The sequence below is a fragment of the Microcaecilia unicolor genome, chromosome 6, assembly GCF_901765095.1.
Source record: "Microcaecilia unicolor chromosome 6, aMicUni1.1, whole genome shotgun sequence".
NCBI classification, from domain to species: Eukaryota; Metazoa; Chordata; class Amphibia; order Gymnophiona; family Siphonopidae; genus Microcaecilia; species Microcaecilia unicolor.
The window spans coordinates 65,221,211-65,243,038 of record NC_044036.1 but is presented as its reverse complement, the minus strand read 5'-3'; the positions used below and the strand labels follow the sequence as shown (position 1 = coordinate 65,243,038).

The window sequence follows — 21,828 nt, the reverse complement described above, 5'->3', positions numbered from 1 at the left end:
GGCAGTGGAGGGGAGAATATGATATGAGGGGCATCAGGAAGTCTAGATTTGTAAACCAGAAGGAGTGTCTTAAATTTGATATAGGCAGAGCTCAGAAGTCAGTGTTCTGCATGTAGAAGGGGGGGGAGACATGGTTAAACCGATGGGCATTGTGGAAGCGTTTAACTGCAGTGAACTGATGTAACTGTAATCATTTGATAGAACAAAAAGGAAGACCAGCAAGAAGGGAATTGCATTAGTTCAGTTGTGAAATGACAAAAAGCAAGAAGAAAGGAAGCAGGAAGGAGAGAGCGGATAGAGCAGACATGGTGGAGAGCAAAGAAAGAACAATGAATAACTGAGTCTATATGGGGTTTAAATATAAGAAAGGAGGCAAATGTCACACCGAGAATCCAAACCAAGTCTTTTTTTTTTTAATTATTTTATTTTACAATTTTACATTAATTTCAAGAATACATCTTGATATAGCAAAGATGATTAACAAAGGATATATAATTCTATACATATTTCCATCTTATATTGACAATCAACGTTTCAAGAAGAGGAAAAAAATAATAAAACTAATAAAATTACAATATAAAATGAAACTTTTCACCAAACTTCTCATAATATTCATCTTTAGTCCACTATTTGGGAGGCATAACACAATATCTGAGGAATTACAAAGAATAATTCTTTCCGTTAGGAAACTGAGGACTGAGGGGAGGTTCCGGGAATTCCTAACTATCTCATGGAGTAGATGTAATAATTGTTCTTGACTGTGATGAAGGTAACCAGGCTAATTTAGAATCCAAAAAGGAATTAAATTATTTAGGATCAAAAAACACGTATTTTACAGAATTTAATTTTACTACACATTTATATGGAAAGTTTAACCAGAAAAGAGCACCAAATTGTATCTTTGGGCGTAATTTAAGAAATTCTTGACGCCGCTTTTGGGTTGCTTTAGAAACATCCAGAAACATTCTTATTTTATAATTCAAAAAGAACTGGTCTCTATGAAGGAAAAATTGTTTAAGAATCCAGTCTCTATCTGGTTGTAATACAAAGGAAACTATTAAAGTCATTGTCACTTAGCCTAAATTGTCATCTTCCAAGGTCTGTGTTAAATTCAAATCCAAAGTATCAAATGGTATTTCAGTCCCCTGATCCTCCGTTTGTTCCTTTTCCTTTTTTTTATATGGTAACACCAAACCGAGTCTTTAAGCATTAGTGTCTGACCGTCCAAGCTAGGTGCAGGGAAAGAGATGTGCAATGAGGAAGGGAAGAGAATAGCCTCACATTTGGAGATGTTGAGGAATAGTAGGTTCAACTTAAGCCAAGAGGAAACTGTAGAGATACAGTAATTAAGAGTAGTGATGGACAAAGGATCGGTGGTTCTAAAAAGAATTTGAATGTTGTCCATGTAACAGAAAGTTATGCATGAATGATCTTGGATGATGGTGAGAAATGGAGCAAGGAAGACATTGAAGAGAGCTAGAGCCATAATCGATCCCTGGGGAACGCCATTGAGAAGAGGAAGGGAAGGAGTTGTGGAGTGATTGAAAGAGAGATGATGAGAACGATCAGAGGTAACTAGAGAACCAGAAGAGTGCCTGCTATACCAAAGGAACAAAGACGTAGAAGTAGCAGTGTGTGATTGATGAGATCAAAGGCGGAAGACAGAACTAGGGAAACCAAATCAAAGAGAACAATATTGATCCAGGGAAGTGCAGATCAGATCATAAGAGAGAAAATAACAAGGTTTCAGGTCTGTGGTTTGGTTGGAACCCAGCCTTCTAGAGGTGTAGAATATTACTTTTTTCAGTGTGTTGGACTAACTGGGAATGGACAAGCTTTTCTAATATCTTGGAGAAGAAAGGGAGATTGGAAATAGGGTGAAAGCTAGTAAGAGAGCCCATGTTTAAGTGGGGGGGGGGGGTTAGAAGGGGGCGAACAGTGGTATGCTTCTAAGTAAGGGGAACTGTACTATCTGTGAGCAAAGACAAAATGAGTGGTAGGAGATAGGGAGTGATAAGGCATTTTATGAGAGAGGCAGGCCAAGGGTCACCAGAGGAGGGTGAATAGTGGAGTGCCGCAGAGATCTGTACTGGGACCTGTGCTATTTAACTTATTTATAATTGATCTCGATCTGGAAATCGGAACGACAAGTGAGGTGATTAAAATTGCAGATGACACAAAACTATTCAGAGTTGTCAAAACACGTGCGGACTATGAAAAATTGCAAGAAGACCTTAGGAAACTGGAAGACTGGGCATCCAAATGGTAGATGAAATTTAGTGTGGACAAATGCAAAGTGATGCACATTGGGAAGAATAATCCGAATCATAGTGACCTGATGCTAGGGTCCACCTTGGGGGTCAGCACCCAAGAAAAGGTCTAGGTGTCCTTGTAGACAATACACTGAGTTATTGTGCGCAACAGCCAAAAAAGCAAATAGGATGCTAGGAATTATTAGTAAAAGGATGATAAATAAGACCAAGAATATTTTAATGCCTCTGTAATGCTCCATGGTGTGATGTCACCTTGGTTATTGCATTCAGTTCTGGTCACTGTATCTCAAAAAAGTGATAGCAGAACTAGAAACAGTTCAAAGAAGAGCAACCAAAATGATAAAGGGCATGGAACACCTCTCATCTGAGGAAAGGCTGAAGAGTTTAGGGCTCTTCAGCTTGGAAAAGAGACGGCTCAGCGGAGATATGATTGAGGTCTACTAAATCCTGCATGATGTAGAACAGGTAAAAATGAATAAATTTTTCACTCTTTCAAAAGCTACAAAGACCAGAGGACACTCAATGAAATTACATGGAAATACTTTTAAAACAAATAGGAGGAAATATTTTTTTCACTCAAAGAATAGTTAAGCTCTGGAACTCGTTGCCAGAGGATGCAGTAACAGTGGTTAGTGTATCTGGGTTTAAAAAAGGTTTGGAAAAGTCCATAGTCTGTTATTGAGATAGACATGAGGGAAGCCACTGCTTGCCTTGAGATTGGTAGCATGGAATGTTGCTACTATTTGGGTTTCTGCCAGGTACTTGTGACCTGGATCGGCCACTGGTGGAAGCAGGATACTGGGCTATATGGACCATGAGTATGACCCAGTATGGCTGTTCTTATGTGCTAAGTGTTTTACAGTAAGATAAACACACAAAGATCAGAAATCAAACATGTCCCTACTACATCATTTATCTAGATGTTTTCCAAAAAGATACGTTTTTTTAATGCTTTCCAAAACAGCAAAAACGTATCTTTTTGGAAAATATCTAGATAAATGATGTAGTAGGAACACGTTTGATTTTTGATCTTTGTGTTTTTATCTTATTATAACTTGCTTAGATTCTTCATTGGAAGCGGAATATAACTGCATAGAATAGAATGAAAGGATTTGGAACAACTTTAAACTTCGGCTTTATTAAAAATGATCTCATCCTTAACAGATTGATGTCATTTAAGTAAAACAGATTCTTTAAATTTTGTCTGGCTTGGTCCAATGCCAGGCAAGGTGTTGTACCTCTGCACATACATACTTAAACACCACATTGGCACTTTCTCCAGGGTTGAAAAAGTAGTGAGAAAGGAACTGCCCTTTTTCCAGAAACTTATCATGCATGAACTTTGAGAGCTATACTTCTGATTCGTAACATAAAAGGTTTAACTGGCAAATAGGATTTTGCACCTTCCGTACCATATTTGCTTCAGCAGTTCAGTTATTTGTGATAACATCATGTTATTTTAACTTCAAAAGTACAAATATATAAAACTCTGAAGAAAAAAATAATTTTGTCATAACCATGTTCTTTTTCTTTCATGTAAATTATAGCTTTCGTCAAGAGTGACAAACCTAAAATGTTCAAGGGACTACAAATCCAGGTGAGTAATTTATTGTTGCCTAATATTTCATAAAATATTCTGAGTTTATTTTTTCTCGACAAATGATGTGCAGCACCCTATTTCAGTGCTTTGAACCTGCAGGAAGCATTCCAACCTGGACACCTGACATTCACCTTTTAATGATGGCCATTCAGGTTTTTATCAACATCCTTAATTGTAGTATTAAAAGACAGAACCAGCAGAAAACTTGTTCTAAACTGTTTAGTTTCCAGGTAACAAAACACTATTTTGCCAGCAAAGATGATTTCACAACAGTTGCAATATTCATAATCTCAACAGATACTAAGTAGCTTGTTGAATGTCTTTGACTTTTAGATGATTTTAATTGGTTATATCATATAAACAATATAATTTAGAAGAAAACAAACAACCCGGTTAGGCAGAGATGCCTATTATCTCGAATCAACTATTTTATGGGGGGGGGGGGGGTTAACCTGGAATATTCTAGTTTGTTTATTTTTATATGCTGACTCTCCTAAGAAGCTACAAGATGGTTTACAGTATAAAATTTCCTATTTATAATTCAATTCCATAAGAAAACATTTCTCAGCATCAGCCCATCACCCATCATATTCACCACAAAAAGCCAAGCTTAAATTGTTAGCAAAATTGCAATATATCGTTGATTTTCTTTCAACTCATCAGGAAGCATGTTCCAGAGTACTGGCCGCACACAAGCAAAGAAATGTTAATTTTGTTTTTGTTTAATTAGCCATCTTCTGCTTTGTAACTCATTATTTTTGTTTCTTAAGGTCAATACTGAGCCAGCACAGTGACTGTTCTAAATTAAGCACTCATGCTTAACTTAGTTATGTATATTCAGTGTTACTATAGAGTTAGCAATACTGAATATGTAGGTATTGTGGTTACCTTGCCAGAACTGTTTAATTTATTCAGCAGACCTGAACTAAACATACAAATCATCCATTTAACAGTGGAGTATCATTGCTAAACAGATAATATTTTAGCCCACCCTCAGCCCTCCCAGACCTGGGCCATTCAGTCAGATACTATTTGTATAAGTTTCAAAAATTTACAGGTGGTGAAGTTACCCATTCACAAATCACCTATGAGCATATACCACCTTTTAACTTTTACCTATTTTGCTGTCCAAATTAATGTGTGCAGAAAAAAATTAAAGCAGAACTTCTGGTTAGCAATAGAAATCACAGATCCTGCAAGAACCTGTGTTAGATTGTGGAAATCTGAATACAAGTGAATTGAGTCGCAGTATAGAACTTAGAAGGGGAGAACATGTGGTTGTTGACTTGACTGAGATGGATATTTTCCTGACGGAGGATCACAGTGTAGGTCCTATTCCAAAGCTAAAAGCACAAGATAACAGTGCTAAGAAAATGTTTGTGAACTCCAAGTAAAATAATTTATTTATTATTAATTACATTTGTACCCCGCGCTGTCCCACACATGGCAGGCTCAATGTGGCTTACATAGTAACAATATAAAGAATTACACTTTATTTCACATTTATTTGGTATATCACATGTCTTAAGAAATTCTAAGCAGTTTACAATTGTAAAACAATATAGAAATAATATAAAATTAACAAGATACAAAAGTAGGGATAGAGCTGGACAAATAGGAAATAAACAAGAGGAACTGTATTATGTTTATGTGTAGCAAACCTAATTGTAACACAAAAAGGAAAATGAGAGTGCCTCAGTCACATCACAGCATGCTGCATGCTTGGACAAGGTCATCACCCAGTCTAGTAATGGGCAGCTTGTTAACACTCTTGGAAGTCCTGATTTTAAAAAAATGGGGGGGGGGGGGGGGGGGGGTTCTATATGGAAGTTTGAATATCTTAAATGAAGTTTCAAGTCCTAAGTTTAGGGGAATGTTGCGCCAAAGGGAGGGTGCTAATAGTCTGAAGCAAGAGATTCTTATAAAATTGAGACAGATTTTATGGTGGGAGCAATTACTAATAGTTGGTGTTGCAATGAACTGTGTGTTAATTGAGGAACACGAGGAATCAGAAAAACTAGACAGAAAAAAAGATAGGCCAGAGTAGAAAACCTTAATGTGTAGTAAGAATCTTGAATAATATCCTATGAGTGATAGGAAGCCAGTGTTCTTCATGAAGAGAGATAACGTGGAGGGGCATAATGGAACTGGGACGACCATCTCTAAGGACGTTCCGGTGAAGGGGTGGGGAAACCCGTATTATCGAAACAAGATGGACGTCCATCTTTCGTTTCGATAATACGGTCGGAGACGCCCAAATCTCACCTGGTCGACCTAAATGTTCAACCTTAGAGATGGTCGTCCCCAGTTTTCGGCCATAATGGAAACCGTGGATGCTCATCTCAAAAACGACCAAATCCAAGCCCTTTGGTTGTGGGAGGAGCCAGCATTCGTAGTGCACTGGCCCTCCTCACATGCCATGACACCAACCAGGCACCCTAGGGGGCACTGCAGTGGACTTCACAAATTGCTCCCAGGTACACAGCTCTCTTACCTTCGGTGCTGAGCCCTCCCCCCCCCCAAACCCCCTCTAAAACCCACCCCCCCACAACTGTACACCACTACCATAGCCCTTAGGGATGAAGGGGGGCACCTACATGTGGGTACAGTGGGTTTCGGATGACTTTTGGAGGGCTCACATTTACAACCACAAGTGTAACAGGTGGGGGGGGGGGGGCCTGGGTCCACCTGCCTGAAGTGCACTGCACCCACTAAAAACTGCTCCATGGACCTGCATACTGCTGTGATGGAGCTGGGTATGACATTTGAGGCTGGCATACAGGCTGGAAAAAATATGTTTTTAAAGTTTTTTTTTTTTTGGGTGGGAGGGGGTTAGTGACCACTGGGGGAGTCAGGGGTGATCATCCCCGATTCCCTCCGATGGTCATCTGGTCGGTTCGGGCACCTTTTCGAGGCTTGGTCCTAAAAAAAAAGGGACCAAGTAAAGTCGACCAAATGCTTGTGAGGGACGCCGTTTTTTTCCATTATCAGCCAAGGACGCCCATCTCTTAACCACGCCCCCGTCCCACCGGTACACTGCCGACACGCCCCCGTGAACTTTGGTCGTCCCCACGATGGAAAGCAGTTGAGGACTCAAAAAATCGGCTTTCGATTATGCCGATTTGGATGACCTCGGGAGAAGGACGCCCATCTCCCGATTTGTGTCGGAAGACGGGCGTCCTTCCCTTTCGAAAATAAGCAAGATAGTCATATATCTTAGCTTCAAAATGTAAATTAACTGAGGTGGTGGGTTTTTTTTTTTTATTTAAAGTTTTCAAATTAATTTCAAGACAAATATCTTGAACAGAAAGAAAGAACAAATACAATTGATAATTAAACTAACAAGCAAAATCCTTACAATATAAAGTCCTCAACATTGTGGGGAAGAAAATCAGAAATTATGAAAAGAAATTAGCAACCTCCCATCCTCCTATCCTGTCTACCCTTTTTTATCCTAGTCATATATTATCTAGCTCAACTTATCATACACTACTAAGCCCGACTTTACATTGTTTTCTATTGTTTTATTAAAATTCTATTAACTTTGTATTTCAAATTACTATGCAAGCTGCATTGAGCCTGCATTATGTGGGAAAGCGCGGGGTACAAATGTAATAATAATAATAGTAACTAGATGGACATTAAAGCAAATGGCTACTTAGAACTCCAATTATTCATTGGTCTAAATGGCTTACATTGCAGCCCTATTTGGAGAACTAGATATAACACGCAGACTACTGATGAAAGCAGTTAACTGTACAGGATCAAAGAATACATAATTATCTGACTGGTACTTAATTATACATTTACAAGGGTATTTGAGGAAAAAGATCACTCCAGTTTGAAGAACTCTACATTTCAATAGAAGAAAACCTTTTCTCCTTCTCTGAGTCTCTCTACACAAATCAGGAAAAATCCTGATTCGTAAACCCAGAAAAGAAATATCTAGCTTTTTAAAGAGTATGCGTAGTAACCAGTCACAATCATAAACCAATGCTAAAGATAATACCAATGTGGCCAAAGTTACTGTTTACGTTCAAGATGTCTCCAGTATTTCAGAAATGTTCAAAACAGCGACCTCAGGGGCCTGTGCCTCCCGAGACATCAATGGCTCTTTCTTACTTGTGGGCAAATAGTAAATACTCAATATTGAGGGCATCAGTTTATTACCTGTAAACTACAGGATCAAGTATAATTTCCTAATTTTTCAGTTTTCCTCTTAATGTTGTTTTCAGTTATGATAGACGCATTGATTGCTTGAAGCATTTTAATTTGAGCAAAATTCTCATTACTCAATTCTTCAGTTTGCTTCATTTGTGTTTGTAATACCGTCAACAAAGAGGAATTTGCTTGAATATTAAGGTTAAGAGTCAATATTTGTGCCAAAATGACCATACCCATTTCTGCCACAGGCGTCCAGACAGTCTCTAAAGAAAATACAGGGGCTTCTGAATAAGGGGTGGGGGGGACCAACAACTCCAGAAGCACTTTTTAGTACGCATATAAGGGGATCATAAATATAAATAGTTTTGATAAAATATAATTTAGAAAACTTATAAACAAAATATAATGCACATATCTCTTCAAAAAGAATCATTGATGGATCTTTCCTTTAAATATCTCTTTATCTTCCTTTGCCAGTTTCAGTATTTTTATAGATCTGTCTGGGCTCTAAAATTGTCCAAAACCTTTTGTTATTCATTCTGCTATAGCAATAACTTATCAAGTGATTGTTTTGTCATTCAGTTATTCAGTTTTGTTCATTAGAATATAAAATTAGGCACTGTTAGAGTAGAAAGAAAATATAGTAGAATTGGAAAAGGTGCAGCGAAGGGCGACTAAAATGATAGCGGGGATGGGACGACTTCCCTATGAAGAAAGACTAAGGAGGCTAGGGCTATACAGCTTGGAGAAGAGACGGCTGAGGGGAGACATGATAGAGGTATATAAAATAATGAGTGGAGTGGAACAGGTGGATGTGAAGCGTCTGTTCATGCTTTCCAAAAATACTAGGACTAGGGGGCATGCGATGAAACTACAGTGTAGTAAATTTAAAACAAATCGGAGAAAATTTTTCTTCACCCAACGTGTAATTAAACTCTGGAATTCGTTGCCGGAGAAAGTGGTGAAGGCGGTTAGCTTAGCAGAGTTTAAAAAGGGGTTGGACAAGTCCATAAACCGCTACTAAACGGACTTGGAAAAATCCAAAATTCCAGGAATAACATGTATAGAATGTTTGTACGTTTGGGAAGCTTGCCAGGTGCCCTTGGCCTGGTTTGGCCGCTGTCGTGGACAGGATGCTGGGCTCGATGGACCCTTGGTCTTTTCCCAGTATGGCATTACTTATGTACTTATGTAACTCCATTAGCCTTCACATACGACTATAGCATACTGAATAACTGCATATAAAAGTTTAAGGGAAGGTATTTAAAGAGAGATTTTACAAAGATGAGAAGTTTAGGGATTTTTAATTTAGAAAACTCGTAAACAAAATATAATGCACTTATCTCTTTAAAAAAAAATCATTGATGGGTCTTAACTTTTAAACAGCTCTTTATCTTCCTTTGGCAGTTTCAGTATTTTCATAGATCTGTCTTGGCTCTAAAATTGTCCAAAACCTTTTGTTATTCATTATGCCCAGCGTATTGTTGCTTGGCCATGTAGTTAAGTCTCAGTAAGTACATAAATAAATAATTTGCCATTTTGAGATCTGAAGAGTCTTATTGTCTCAGCTCCTCCATCTCCGTCTCCATTTCTTTCTCATCTCCCCCATCAAGCCAGCCAGTCAACTGCCAGTCCTCCTCCTCCTCCTTTCCTTCACCTAGCCTTCCAGATAATTATCTCAAACAAGCCAGTTCCACATCTAGCTCCTGAGAAAATTAGAGTCATGGGATAGGAGGCAATGTTCTATTGTGGGTAAAGAATTCGTTATTGGATAGAAAGCAGAGGGTAGGGTTAAATGGCCATTTCAATGGAGGAGGGTGAATAGTTGAGTGCTGCAGGGATCTGTATTGGGACCGGTGTTTTTTAACATATTTATAAATAATCTGGAAATCGGAATGAAGAGCAAGGTGATTAAATTTGCAGATGACACAAAACTATTCAAGGTTGTTAAAACACATGCGCACTGTGAAAAATTGCAGGAAGACCTTAAGAAATTGGAAGACTAGGTCTCCAAATGGCAAATGAAATTTAATGTGGACACAAAGTGATACGCATTGGGAATAATAATCCAAATCATAGTTACTTGATTCAAGGGTCCACCTTGGGGATCAGTACCTAAGAAAAAGATCTGGGTATTGTAGTAGACAATACACTGAAATCTTCTGCCTAGTGTGCGGCGGCAGGCAAAAAAGCAAACAGGATATTAGGAAAGGGATGGTAAATAAGACTGAGAATACTATAATGCCTCTGTATTGCTCCATGGTGCGATCTCACCTTCAGTTTTGCATTTAATTCTGGTCGCTGTATCTCAAAAAAGATATAGCAGAATTAAAACAGCTTCAAGGAAGAGCAACCAAAATGGTAAAGGGGATGAAACTCCTCTTGAATGAGTGAAGGCTAAAGAGGTTAGGGCCCTTCAGCTTAGAAGTAAATCGATGTTTTACTCTTTCAAAAAGTGGAAGACTAGGGGACAATAAATGAAGTTACATGGAAACACTTTTAAAACAGGATGAAATATGTTTTCAGTCATCAAATATTAACGCTCTGGAACTCTTTGCTGGAGTATGTAGTAACAGCGGTTAGCATATCTGGGTTTAAAAAAAGGTTTGGATAAGTTCCTGGAGGAAAAGTCCATAGTCTGCTATTGAGACAGATAGACAGACATGGAGAGGCCACTTCTTGCCCTGGGATTGGTAACATGAAATGTTGCTACTATTTGGATGTCTGCCAGGTACTTGTGACCTGGATTGGCCACTGTTGAAAACAGGATACTGAGCTAGATGGACCATTGGTTTGACCCAGTATGGCTATTCTTATGTTCTTAACCAGCTTCTGTCAGTCATCTTCCCCTTCCCTTTTTCTCCAGCTTCAGCTGGTCATCTAATGGTAGTGGGCTAGGAATGATACAGAATCGGTTGTCCCACTAGATGACCGAGGTTTAAAAGGGGCGATCAGGGAAGACAAAGCCATAGCAGATAGATTAAATGAATTTTTTTTTTTGTCTTCACTGAGGAAGATTTGGGAGAAATACCAGTGCCAGAAATGGTATTCAAAGCTGATGAGTCGGAGAAACTGAATGAAATCTCTATAAACCTAGAGGATGTAATGGGGCAATTTGACAAATTGAAGAGTAGCAAATCTCCTGGACCAGATGGTATTCATCACAGAGTATTGATAGAACTGAAAAATGAACTTGCGGAACTATTGTTAGTAATATGTAATTTATCCTTAAAATCGAGCGTGGTACCGGAAGATTGGAAGGTGGCCAATGAAACACCAATTTCCTTGTCATCAAGCAGATGAAGCCATTACGTATGGGTTATGTCCATCAACCAGCAGGGGAGATAGAGAGCACTCAAACTTTCATAGTGCCCTCTTGGCCAGCTAGCTCCACTGCCTCTTCAGTATTCTCTCTCTCCCTTAGCAGGGTGGCTGCAGCTTGTTCGAGCTCCAGAAAAATCTGCCGGGAGGTGGTTCCTGGCTTGCCAGTTGTTAACCGGGGTGTTGGAGGCTATAGCAGCTTCACTTTAAAGGCACATAGGTTAGCCCTTTCCCTGCCTTACCCATACCTCTGTGGATGTGGACATATTGCCTTGCTTTCCCTGTCCTTACCCACCAACAGTGGATGCAGGCATATAGGTTCGCCCTTTCCCTGCCTTTCCCACTCATCTGAGCCTCCGGAGTCTTCAATACCTCTGCTTTCCTCACAGCTTAAAAAAAAAAAAAAAGTCGCGTCGCGTTTTTAAACGCAGAGACGCTGGAACAGAGGTTTTTGACCTGATTTTCAGCAGGATCGTAGTTGTACACTAGATCCTTTGAGGTAAGAGTGTTTTCCAACTCCTCCGGGGTGGGCCCGCGATCGGGGCGATTTTGGCGCGAACCGCCATTTTGGATTTTACCGCCGTTTTTCGGCGATGGCTGCGGACAATGTAAAGCACTGTTCCACTTGTGGCAAGCGCAAATCAGCAGCAGGGCTCTGTAAATCGTGCTGTATTGGCGTAGGAGCCGGCCCGAGCATGGCGAGCGATGTTTCTTCCAGCTCTGAGCTGGCAGCGGGCGCCATTTTGCTTACACCGCATGGCGCGGCCTCCGTGGACACGGAGAGACCTGAGCCGGGTGGGGCACCTCGAGATGAGGTTATTTCAGGAGTGGCTAGCACCGGACAGGATTTGGGTGCCCAGGGTGAGATTTTCTCCCCGGATTTTGTGCTTTTGCTGCATAAAGCATACATGATGAAAAGAGCCCTCCCTCAAGGGTCGCCTGAGGCTCCTCTGATTGCCCCCCCCCCCCCCCCCCCCGATGGATTCTGGCCTGGGACTGCCCAGTGAGGTTTTTTTTCCCGGATGCTTGGCCTAAAGATAAGCGCAGAAGGGTTAATTCCCCTTCAGATTGTGGTGCACCTTTTTCCCCCCCGTGGTCGGGGTGTGAGGATTCGGAGAACTCTGACAGACGTTCTTGGTCTGAGGAACCAGAGTCAGGTGCGGATTTACCACAGGATCTGGATGATCCCTCCGCGGTGAGGGTTTTCCACCGTGATGAGCTGCCAGCGCTTATTTCAGATACCCTGCAGGCCCTCTTGATTGAAGATCCTGACAGTGGCATGGCCTCCTCGGGTAATCCCAGGATGGCTAGAACCAAGAAAGCTGCTCGGCCTTCCCTTTGCATGACTCCATCCTAGAGCTTGTTTCGGCTCAGTGGGCTGACCCTGAGGGACCTTTGAGAGTTTCCAGGGCTATGGGGCAGTTATACCCTCTGCGTGAGGGACATATGGCTCGTTTTCAAATGCCTACAGTGGATGCCCTAGTCACTGCGGTGACAAAGAGAACTACCCTCCCTGTTGAAGGAGGTGTTGCCCTGAAGGATGTTCAAGACCGTAGGCTGGAAACAGCGTTGAAACGGTCCTTTGAAATTGCAGATCTCACTGTTCGGGCGTCTGCATGCAGCTGTTATGCTGTGAGAGCCTGCCTAGCTTGGCTGCAACAGGCAGTGGCTCAGCCCGGAGATGGAGCGGAGCCCTTCTTGGATGTGGCTCCGCGGATGGAGGTGGCCTTGTCCTTTCTGGCTGATGCCCTTTATGACCTTGTCAGAACTTCGGCTAAACAAATGGCAGTAGCAGTGGTGGCTCGCCGTCGTCTGTGGCTACGACACTGGGCAGCGGACATGGCCTCTAAGCAAAGGTTGGTGAAGTTGCCTTTTCAAGGACTTCTCCTATTTGGTGAGGAGTTAGAGAAAATTGTGAAAGGCCTGGGTGATCCAAAACCCCAGCGCTTGCCCGAAGATAGGCAGAGGCCTTCCTCTAACGGCCAGGCGGTCCACTCCTCGTACAGACCTCGCTTCCATGAAGCTAGAAGGTACCGCCCGGGGCGTTCTGCTGGGTTCACTTCATGTGCCCGTGATCAGCAGAGGAACTCCTTTCGCTCGGACAAGCGTTCCGCAGCCGGTGGCTCAAGGCCAGGAGTTCAGGGGCGACCCTCTCAATGATGGTGCGCCGGCCCTCTCCTCGATGCCTGTCATCGGAGGACGGCTTTCCCTCTTTGTCGAGGAGTGGGCCAAGATTTCCTCAGATCAGTGTAACATAGTAACATAGTAGATGACGGCAGAAAAAGACCTGCACGGTCCATCTAGTCTGCCCACGATAAACTCATGTGTATACCTTACCTTGATTTGTACCTGTCTTTTTCAGGGCACAGACCATATAAGTCTGTGCAGCAGTATTTCCCGCCTCCCAACCACCAGTCCCGCCTCCCATCACCGGCTCCGGCACAGACCCCGTATAAGTCTGCCCTCCCCCATCCTAGCCTCTCAACCACCAACCCCTCTTCCCCCCGCCACCCAATTTCAGCTAAGCTTCAGTGGGTTCTGGACCTGATCAGAGATGGATACAGAATGGAATTCAACGCCCCAGTAAGAGACGTGTTTGTGGAGTCCCGATGCGGTTCAGCCGTCAAACGGGCGGCGGTGGAGGAGACTTTACAAGGTCTGATTCAGTTAGGGGCAGTGACCCCGGTGCCTCCCGCCGAGCAAGGCTGCGGCCGATACTCCATCTACTTTGTGGTGCCGTGAAAAGGTGGGTCCTTTCGCCCTTTTCTGGACTTAAAAGAACTGAACAAGTCCCTGAAAGTGCGGCATTTCCACATGGAATCCCTGCGCTCCGTCATTGCGGCGGTTCAGCCAGGAGAGTTTCTCACGTCTCTAGACCTGAAAGAAGCTTACTTGCACATACCGATTTGGCCCCTGCACCAGAAGTTTCTGAGGTTTGCGGTGTTGGGAAAACATTTCCAGTTCAGGGCCTTGCCTTTTGGCCTCGCCACAGCTCCCCGAACCTTTTCGAAGGTAATGGTGGTAGTAGCTGCTTTTCTCAGGTGAGAAGGTATCAGGGTTCACCCGTACCTAGACGACTGGCTCATCAGAGCAGACTCTGCAACAGAGAGCTTACAAGCTACAGCCAGAGTGGTCTCAGTACTGCAATCTCTAGGCTGGGTCGTCAATATGGCCAAAAGTCACCTGTCCCCTTCACAATCTCTAGAGTTTTTGGGGGCCAGGTTCGACACAGTCTTGGGCTATGTGTTCCTACCCGAGCCAAGTCGGTGCAAGCTTCAGAATCAGGTCCGTCTGCTCCTGAGGATGCCCCGCCCGCGAGCTTGGGACATTGTCCAGCTGCTGGGATCGATGACAGCCACGATGGAAGTGGTACCCTGTGCGAGAGCGCACCTGAGACCTCTACAGTATTCCCTACTCCGGAGATGGTCTCCTATTTCTCAGGATTACCAATGCAGACTTACTTGGCTCCCTGCGGCCCGTCTCAGCATGGAGTGGTGGCTCTCGGACAGCATGCTGCGGCGAGGAATGCCGCTGACGCTCCCCGTTTGGTGCCTAGTGGTGACAGATGCCAGCCTGAAGGGCTGGGGTGCACACTGCAAGGGGAAGCATGCCCAGGGTCTATGGACACCCGAGGAGTCGGAGTGGTCCATCAACCGCCTAGAATTGAAAGCGGTGTTTCAGGCGCTTCTGGCCTTTCAAGTGACCCTGGAAGGATTGGCTGTCAGAGTGATGTCGGACAACACGACAACGGTGGCCTATATAAATCGACAAGGCGGAACAAGGTGCAGAGCACTAGCCGCGCAGGCCGAACTGATTTGCCACTGGGCCGAGCTGCATCTTCAGTGTCTGTCGGCAGCTCATATTGCAGGCCGATTATCTGAGCAGGCATCAGATCAATCCAGCAGAATGGAATCTGGCAGACGAAGTTTTCCTGCAGATCTGTGCCAAATGGGGCAAGCCCGTGATGGATCTAATGGCGACAAGTGCCAATACCAAAGTCCCGTGCTTCTTCAGCAGACGGAGAGATCCTCGCTCGGTGGGGTTGGATGCCTTGGCTCAACCCTGGCCTCCGGGTCTACTTTATGTGTTTCCCCCACGGCCCTTGATAGGGCGCCTGCTCTTGCGGATTCGGCTGCACCCAGGAGAAGTGGTCCTCATCGCCCCGGATTGGCCAAGGAGACCTTGGTATGCAGACCTCCGACAGATGCTCCTGGAGGCTCCTCTGCCGTTACCTCTGGTACCGAACCTGTTGACTCAGGGACCGGTAGCCATGGAGGACGCCGGCCGCTTTGGACTTACGGCATGGCTATTGAGAGGGCGCAATTGAGGGATAAAGGTTATTCCAATAAAGTTATTTCCACTCTCCTGCAAGCCCGCAAGCGGTCCACTTCTGTGGCTTATGCCAGGATTTGGTGCCTGTTTGAGTCTTGGTGTGCTTCCAGAGCCATTGTTCCAATGCGGGCTCCTGTCTCGCCGATTCTGGACTTTTTGCAGGAAGGGGTACAAAAAGGCTTGGCCTATAATTCCCTGCGGGTGCAGGTGGCAGCGTTGGCCTCCCTTCGTGGTAAGGTGGAAGGCGTGTCTTTGGCTGCTCACCCAGATGTGGCACGGTTTCTTAGAGGGGTGCTTCGGCTCCGACCTCCAGTGCGAGCACCCTGTCCAGCTTGGAACCTGGGGCTAGTTTTGAAAACCCTGCAGGCATCTCCTTTTGAGCCGCTTCGGCGAGCATCGGAGAAAGACTTGACACTGAAGGCCATTTTTCTGGTGGCCATTACCTCAGCGAGACGGGTGTCAGAGCTCCAGGCGCTGTCCTGTAGAGACCCATTTCTGCAATTTTCAGAGTCCGGAGTCACGGTTCGGACCGTGCCTTCCTTTATGCCTAAGGTGGTTTCAGCCTTTCACTTAAACCAGCCTATTTTCTTGCCCTCTTTTTCAGAGGAAGAGTTTCCAGAATCTTTTGGGCAGCTGCACCTTTTGGATGTGCGCAGGACTCTGCTGCAGTATCTGCGAGTTACTAACTCTTTCAGGACTTCTGATCATATGTTTGTTTTGCTGTCCGGTTCTCGCAGAGGGTCTCCAGCGTCTAAGGCCACTATTGCCCGCTGGCTCAAAGAAACTATCAGCTTATCTGCTGGCCGGCAGGGTTCCGCCTGTAGCCTTTAAGGCACATTCGACTAGAGCGATTTCTTCCTCTTGGGCTGAAACTGGAGCACTCTCTCTTCAAGAGATATGCAGTGCAGCAACATGGGCTTCTAAGCTCTCCTTTGCCCGACATTACAGGCTGGATGTGGCTGCCAGGAGGGATGCGCGTTTTGGTGCACAAGTGCTAGCGCGTGGTGTGGCTTGTTCCCACCCTATCTAGGGATTGCTTTGTTACATCCCATACGTAATGGCTTCATCTGCTTGATGACAAGGAAGGGAAAATTAGGTTCTTACCTTGGTAATTTTCTTTCCTTTAGTCATAGCAGATGAAGCCATGAGCCCTCCCTGTATGATTGTCTGTATGCTGTGAATCTGCTTTTCAGGTTCTGTTCTAATTTCCTGAAGTTCCTTCCTTGGGAGAAAGTTGGAAAACAATCTTCAGGATTCATGTTCAGTTTAAATTTAGGAGGATATGTTCATTCCCTCCAGCATATTTTGGAGAATGTGTTGATTCTCTCCAGGAGGCGCGTGTGTTCCCCTCCAGTTCTATAAATAGGAGGATGAGTTCATTCCCTCCAGTGTGTTGGGAGGATGTGTGATTCCCTCCAGGAGGCGCATGTGTTCCCCTCCACTTATACAATAAGGAGGATGAGTTTATTCCCTCCAGGAGGATGTGCATTCCCTCCTTTATGAGTTCATGCCCTTGTGATGGGCCATCGTTCGCTGTGAGGAAAGCTTTTGTGATTCCCATTGCGGTTTGCCATACTGCTTTGGAAGCTTCAAATACTGAAGAGGCAGTGGAGCTAGCTGGCCAAGAGGGCACTGTGAAAGTTTGAGTGCTCTCTATCTCCCCTGCTGGTTGATGGACATAACCCATACGTAATGGCTTCATCTGCTATGACTAAAGGAAAGAAAATAACCAAGGTAAGAACCTAATTTTCCCTTTTTTTTTAAAGGTTCCAGGGGAGATCCGGGAAATTATAGACCGGTGAGTCTGACGTCGGTGCCGGGGCAAAATGGTAGAGACTATTATAAAGAACAAAATTACAGAGCATATTCAAAAGCATGGGATTAAGAGACAAAGCCAACATGGATTTAGTTAAGGGAAAGCTTTCCTCACCAATCTATTACATTTCTTTGAAGGGGTGAACAAACGTGGATAAAGGGGAGCCGGTTGATATTGTGTATCTGGATTTTCAAAAAGCGTTTGACAAAGTACCTCATGAAAGACTCCAGAGGAAATTTGAGAGTCATGGGATAGGAGGTAGTGTCCTATTGTGGATTAAATACTGGTTAAAAGATAGAGAGTAGGGTTAAATGGTCAGTATTCTCAATAGAGAAGGGTAGATAGTGGGGTTCCCCAGGGGTCTGTGCTGGGACCGCTGCTTTTTAACATATTTATAAATGACCTAGAGATGGGAGTAACTAGTGAGGTAATTAAATTTGCTGACGACACAAAGTTATTCAAAGTCATTAAATCGCGGGAGGATTGTGAAAATTACAAGAGGACCTTACGAGACTGGGAGACTGGGCGTCTAAATGGCAGATGACGTTTAATGTGAGCAAGTGCAAAGTGATGCATGTGGGAAAGAGGAACCCGAATTATAGCTACGTCATGCAAGGTTCCACGTTAGGAGTCACTGACCAAGAAAGAGATCTAGGTGTCGTCATTGATGATACGTTGAAACCTTCTGCTCAGTGTGCTGCGGCGGCTAAGAAAGCAAATAGAATGTTAGGTATTATTAGGAAAGGAATGGAAAACAAAAATGAGGATGTTATAATGCCTTTGTATCGCTCCATGGTGCGACCGCACCTCGAATATTGTGTTCAATTCTGGTCGCCGCATCTCAAAAAGGATATAGTAGAATCAGTAAAGGTGCAGAGAAGGATGACGAAAATGATGAAGGGGATGGGATGACTTCCCTATGAGGAAAGGCTAAAGTGGCTGGGGCTCTTCAGCTTGGAGAAAAGACGACTGAGGGGAGATATGATAGAGGTCTATAAAATAATGAGTGGAGTGGAATGGGTAGACGTGAAGCGTCTGTTTATGCTATCCAAAAATACTAGGACTAGGGGCCATGTGATGAAGCTAGAAAGTAGTAAATTTAAAACGAATGGAAGAAAATATTTCTTCACTCAACGTGTAATTCAACTCTGGAATTCGTTGCCAGAAAATGTGGTAAAGGCAGTTAGCTTAGCTGAGTTTTAAAAAGGTTTGGACTGCTTCCTAAAGGAAAAGTCCATAGACCATTATTAAATTGGACTTGGGGAAAATATTTCTGGGATAAGCAGTATAAAATGTTTTGTACCTTTTTTAGGATCTTGCCAGGTATTTGTGACCTGGATTGGGCACTGTTGTAAACAGGATGCTGGGCTTGATGGACCTTAGGTCTGTCCCAGTATGGCAATATTTATGTACTTATGAGATTCTTTCACCCCAGTGCAGCAGTTGGCCTTGGGCCAGTGCAGATGTGTACAGAGACCAGCTCGCATAGCTTTTCTCAAGCTGTTGCCTGCAAGGACTGCAGCCGCCACTGCTATCACACCTCTCCACTAGAGCCCTGCATTGCTGAGAATTTGGACACGAAGCAGTAGTGTAGCATTGTGATCTATGTCAGTGCATTCAAATAGGAAGTGGAGCACAATGATCTATGCTTCTGGGCAAATCATGTTCTCATTTCTTGTGAGTAGTGCTGTACTGTGAGCTGGAAATCAAGACTCACACCAGCCAGTGATTTAGAGAACTTGTGAAACATGGACAAGCAATACAACAATCATTGAACTTAACTCAAAAGATGCATATCAGATAATAAAACCATTGCATTATACAAAAGTTTAGTTCCTAATTTCAGTTCTTGCTTTTATAGCTAGTGAGAAGCCAGTCTGAACCAAATGTCTCTTATGACAATACACAGTGATTGGCTATAGAACAGCAGTGGATGTGATTTGTATGGGGGAGCTATGTTTAAGTTGTGAACGACAGAACATTGCTGCAGTATTTGGTGTTTGTGTAAGGGTTTGAGGAAGAAAATGGTAAAACTACTGGATGCCATTCTTGGTGAATAGTGAAAAAAAAATAACACGACAGAAGCCTTGCTGTACTGAATTGACAGAAATAAAGTACTGAAATTATTACTAACAAAATTCTAATATCCATATATACAAATCATAGGAATGATTCCTTGTGAGATATAAACATCAGATCCGTCCTCATCCTGTTGTTGTTTTTTTTTTAATTTAATAATGCTATATATTTCATGTGCGTAATATTTGTGTAATAAGTGGGTGGCAGGTTTATCAGTGTTGCAAAAGACACTAATGTATGATCGTTTCTTTTCTTGCAGTATGTGCGTGGCTCTGATCCTGTACTAAAGCTGCTGGACGACAGTGGGGACATTTCTGAAGAACTGAGCATTCTCAAATGGAATACTGATAGTGTAGAAGAATTCTTAAGTGAAAAATTAGAACACGTGTAAATCTTCTTGTTATCAATCTTTTATATATATTTTTCTCTTGGGTGCAATGTGTTGTTCTATTTGAGCTGTACAATGAATTGTATTAAATTCTTTATTACATACAGCATAATAATTATCCTTTCAATTGCAAGAAAACATTTTTACATAATAACCAAAAGAGAAAAATATGACAAACAGTCTTTTTAACAACATTAAGAATTTGATTATGTTAATACAAATTATTACTAATAGAATGAATTGTAATCCATCTTAAATTTATTATCTAACACTGTCATGTTTAAATTCAACCACAGACCTTTCTGATGAGTTTCCAACCCTTCAGTAAGACGACTGCTATGTTTATTATGCTTTTTATTGTATGCAGGGGCAGGAAATTATCAAATGACATGCACTAGGCCTTGCACCCGGATTTCTCTTGAGCTTGTATGTCTTTTGTACTATTCCATTTTCTTTTTACAGAGCACTATTTACCAGTTTCTAGTGAGAGCTAAATTAGGAATATGTCTGTAGATTTGTTGTGATGGAAAGACTCTGCAGTAACTGAACTATATTCAGTAGGTACATTTTAGTGAAGACCACACAGAAAACCTTTAAAAGGTATGTGTATGTCTGATGTCATTTGTACCAACACTGAGTATTTTGCTACTGCATCAAGTATGAACTGAAAGAAGTAAACAGTTTGAAAGAACCTGAAACTGAAATAAAAGACTTTTCAAAAATGTGTCTGGTTTGAAAATGTTTTCAACTGCATTTATTTAATGTAATTTGGCATTTATAACCGGTTGTAAGTGGTTCACATTTAATAATATGTTATGAAATGATTAGCTAACATTAATTAATAACTTATAGTGGAACTGTTCAGTATACGGTAAACAATATTACATTACATCTTATTAACTAGCTAGACATGGTTGAGCATTATTTTTAGATAATTTTTCAAAAGTACATATTGTTCCATAATGAATTTATTCTAGGACTGCATGTTAATCGCTGCTAATGCGATGATTAACATATCATTTATTAGGTGCAGTGTAAAAAAATTAATCACAGCTATTAAAATTAATTGTGCTGTAGTGTCTCACCTCTCTCTGTCTCTGTCGCACAGTTCAGCATCTTCTACTCCCCTCCCCCACTGACAGTTCGCCACATCCCCTTCTCTCCATCTGCTCTCTTTTCTGGACTATCTTAAATCTGGTCTTTGGTCCCTGGCAGTGGTATATGCTGTTTGTGGCCTGCTCCAGAGCTTTCCTTCATCCTACCTCTTCTGACACAACTTAGACCTGGATGGAAGGAGAGGGATGCTGTACAATAGAAGAGAGAGGAAAGGATGATAGATTGAGAGGGAGGGAAGAAAGAGTATATGAGGGGGGAGGAGACGAAAGGAAGAGATGGTGGATCTGGGGGGGAGCAGGCAGAGAGGAGGGAGAAAAGAAAGAAGTGTTGAACTACAGAAGGAGGATGGGAGAGAAAGAAGAACGAGAAAGAACAGACAGAGAATGGACCTGGGGACGGGGTGGAGAGGAGGGAGGAAGAGATGCTGGAGAATGGTCATGAGGTAAGAGGGAGAAATATTAGACCCAGGGGATGGGATAAAGGGAGAAATTAGTCCTTTTTTCATATCATTAATTACAATTAAAAATGTGATTAAAAGCGTTAATCAAAATGCAGCCCCATTTTATACAAATATCTTTCTGATATGTTTTTGCATGAGTTAGCTTTGAACTGCAAAGTGATCTTTTAATCTGCTAAACCTTATATTTCTATCCTTCTCCAGTTCAAAATCTACTGCTGCTGATGGAGTGAAATTTATATTGTAGAATAATGTAGTAGGATTTCTGATTATACATGACAA

At 42.7% G+C, this 21,828-nt stretch overlaps 1 protein-coding gene across 1 annotated transcript in view; it reads left to right on the top strand.

Annotated features, from left to right (window-relative positions):
- The window catches only part of SELENOF (selenoprotein F), a 90,863-nt gene extending 70,166 nt beyond the window's left edge, over positions 1–20,697 (top strand). Inside the window, exons 5-6 of the mRNA XM_030205347.1 lie at positions 3,821–3,870; positions 19,845–20,697. Of these exons, the coding sequence (XP_030061207.1) occupies positions 3,821–3,870; positions 19,845–19,976 (182 nt within the window). The 3' untranslated portion in view covers positions 19,977–20,697. The remainder of the gene's footprint in view (positions 1–3,820; positions 3,871–19,844) is intronic.
- Positions 20,698–21,828: the final 1,131 nt, after the last annotated feature.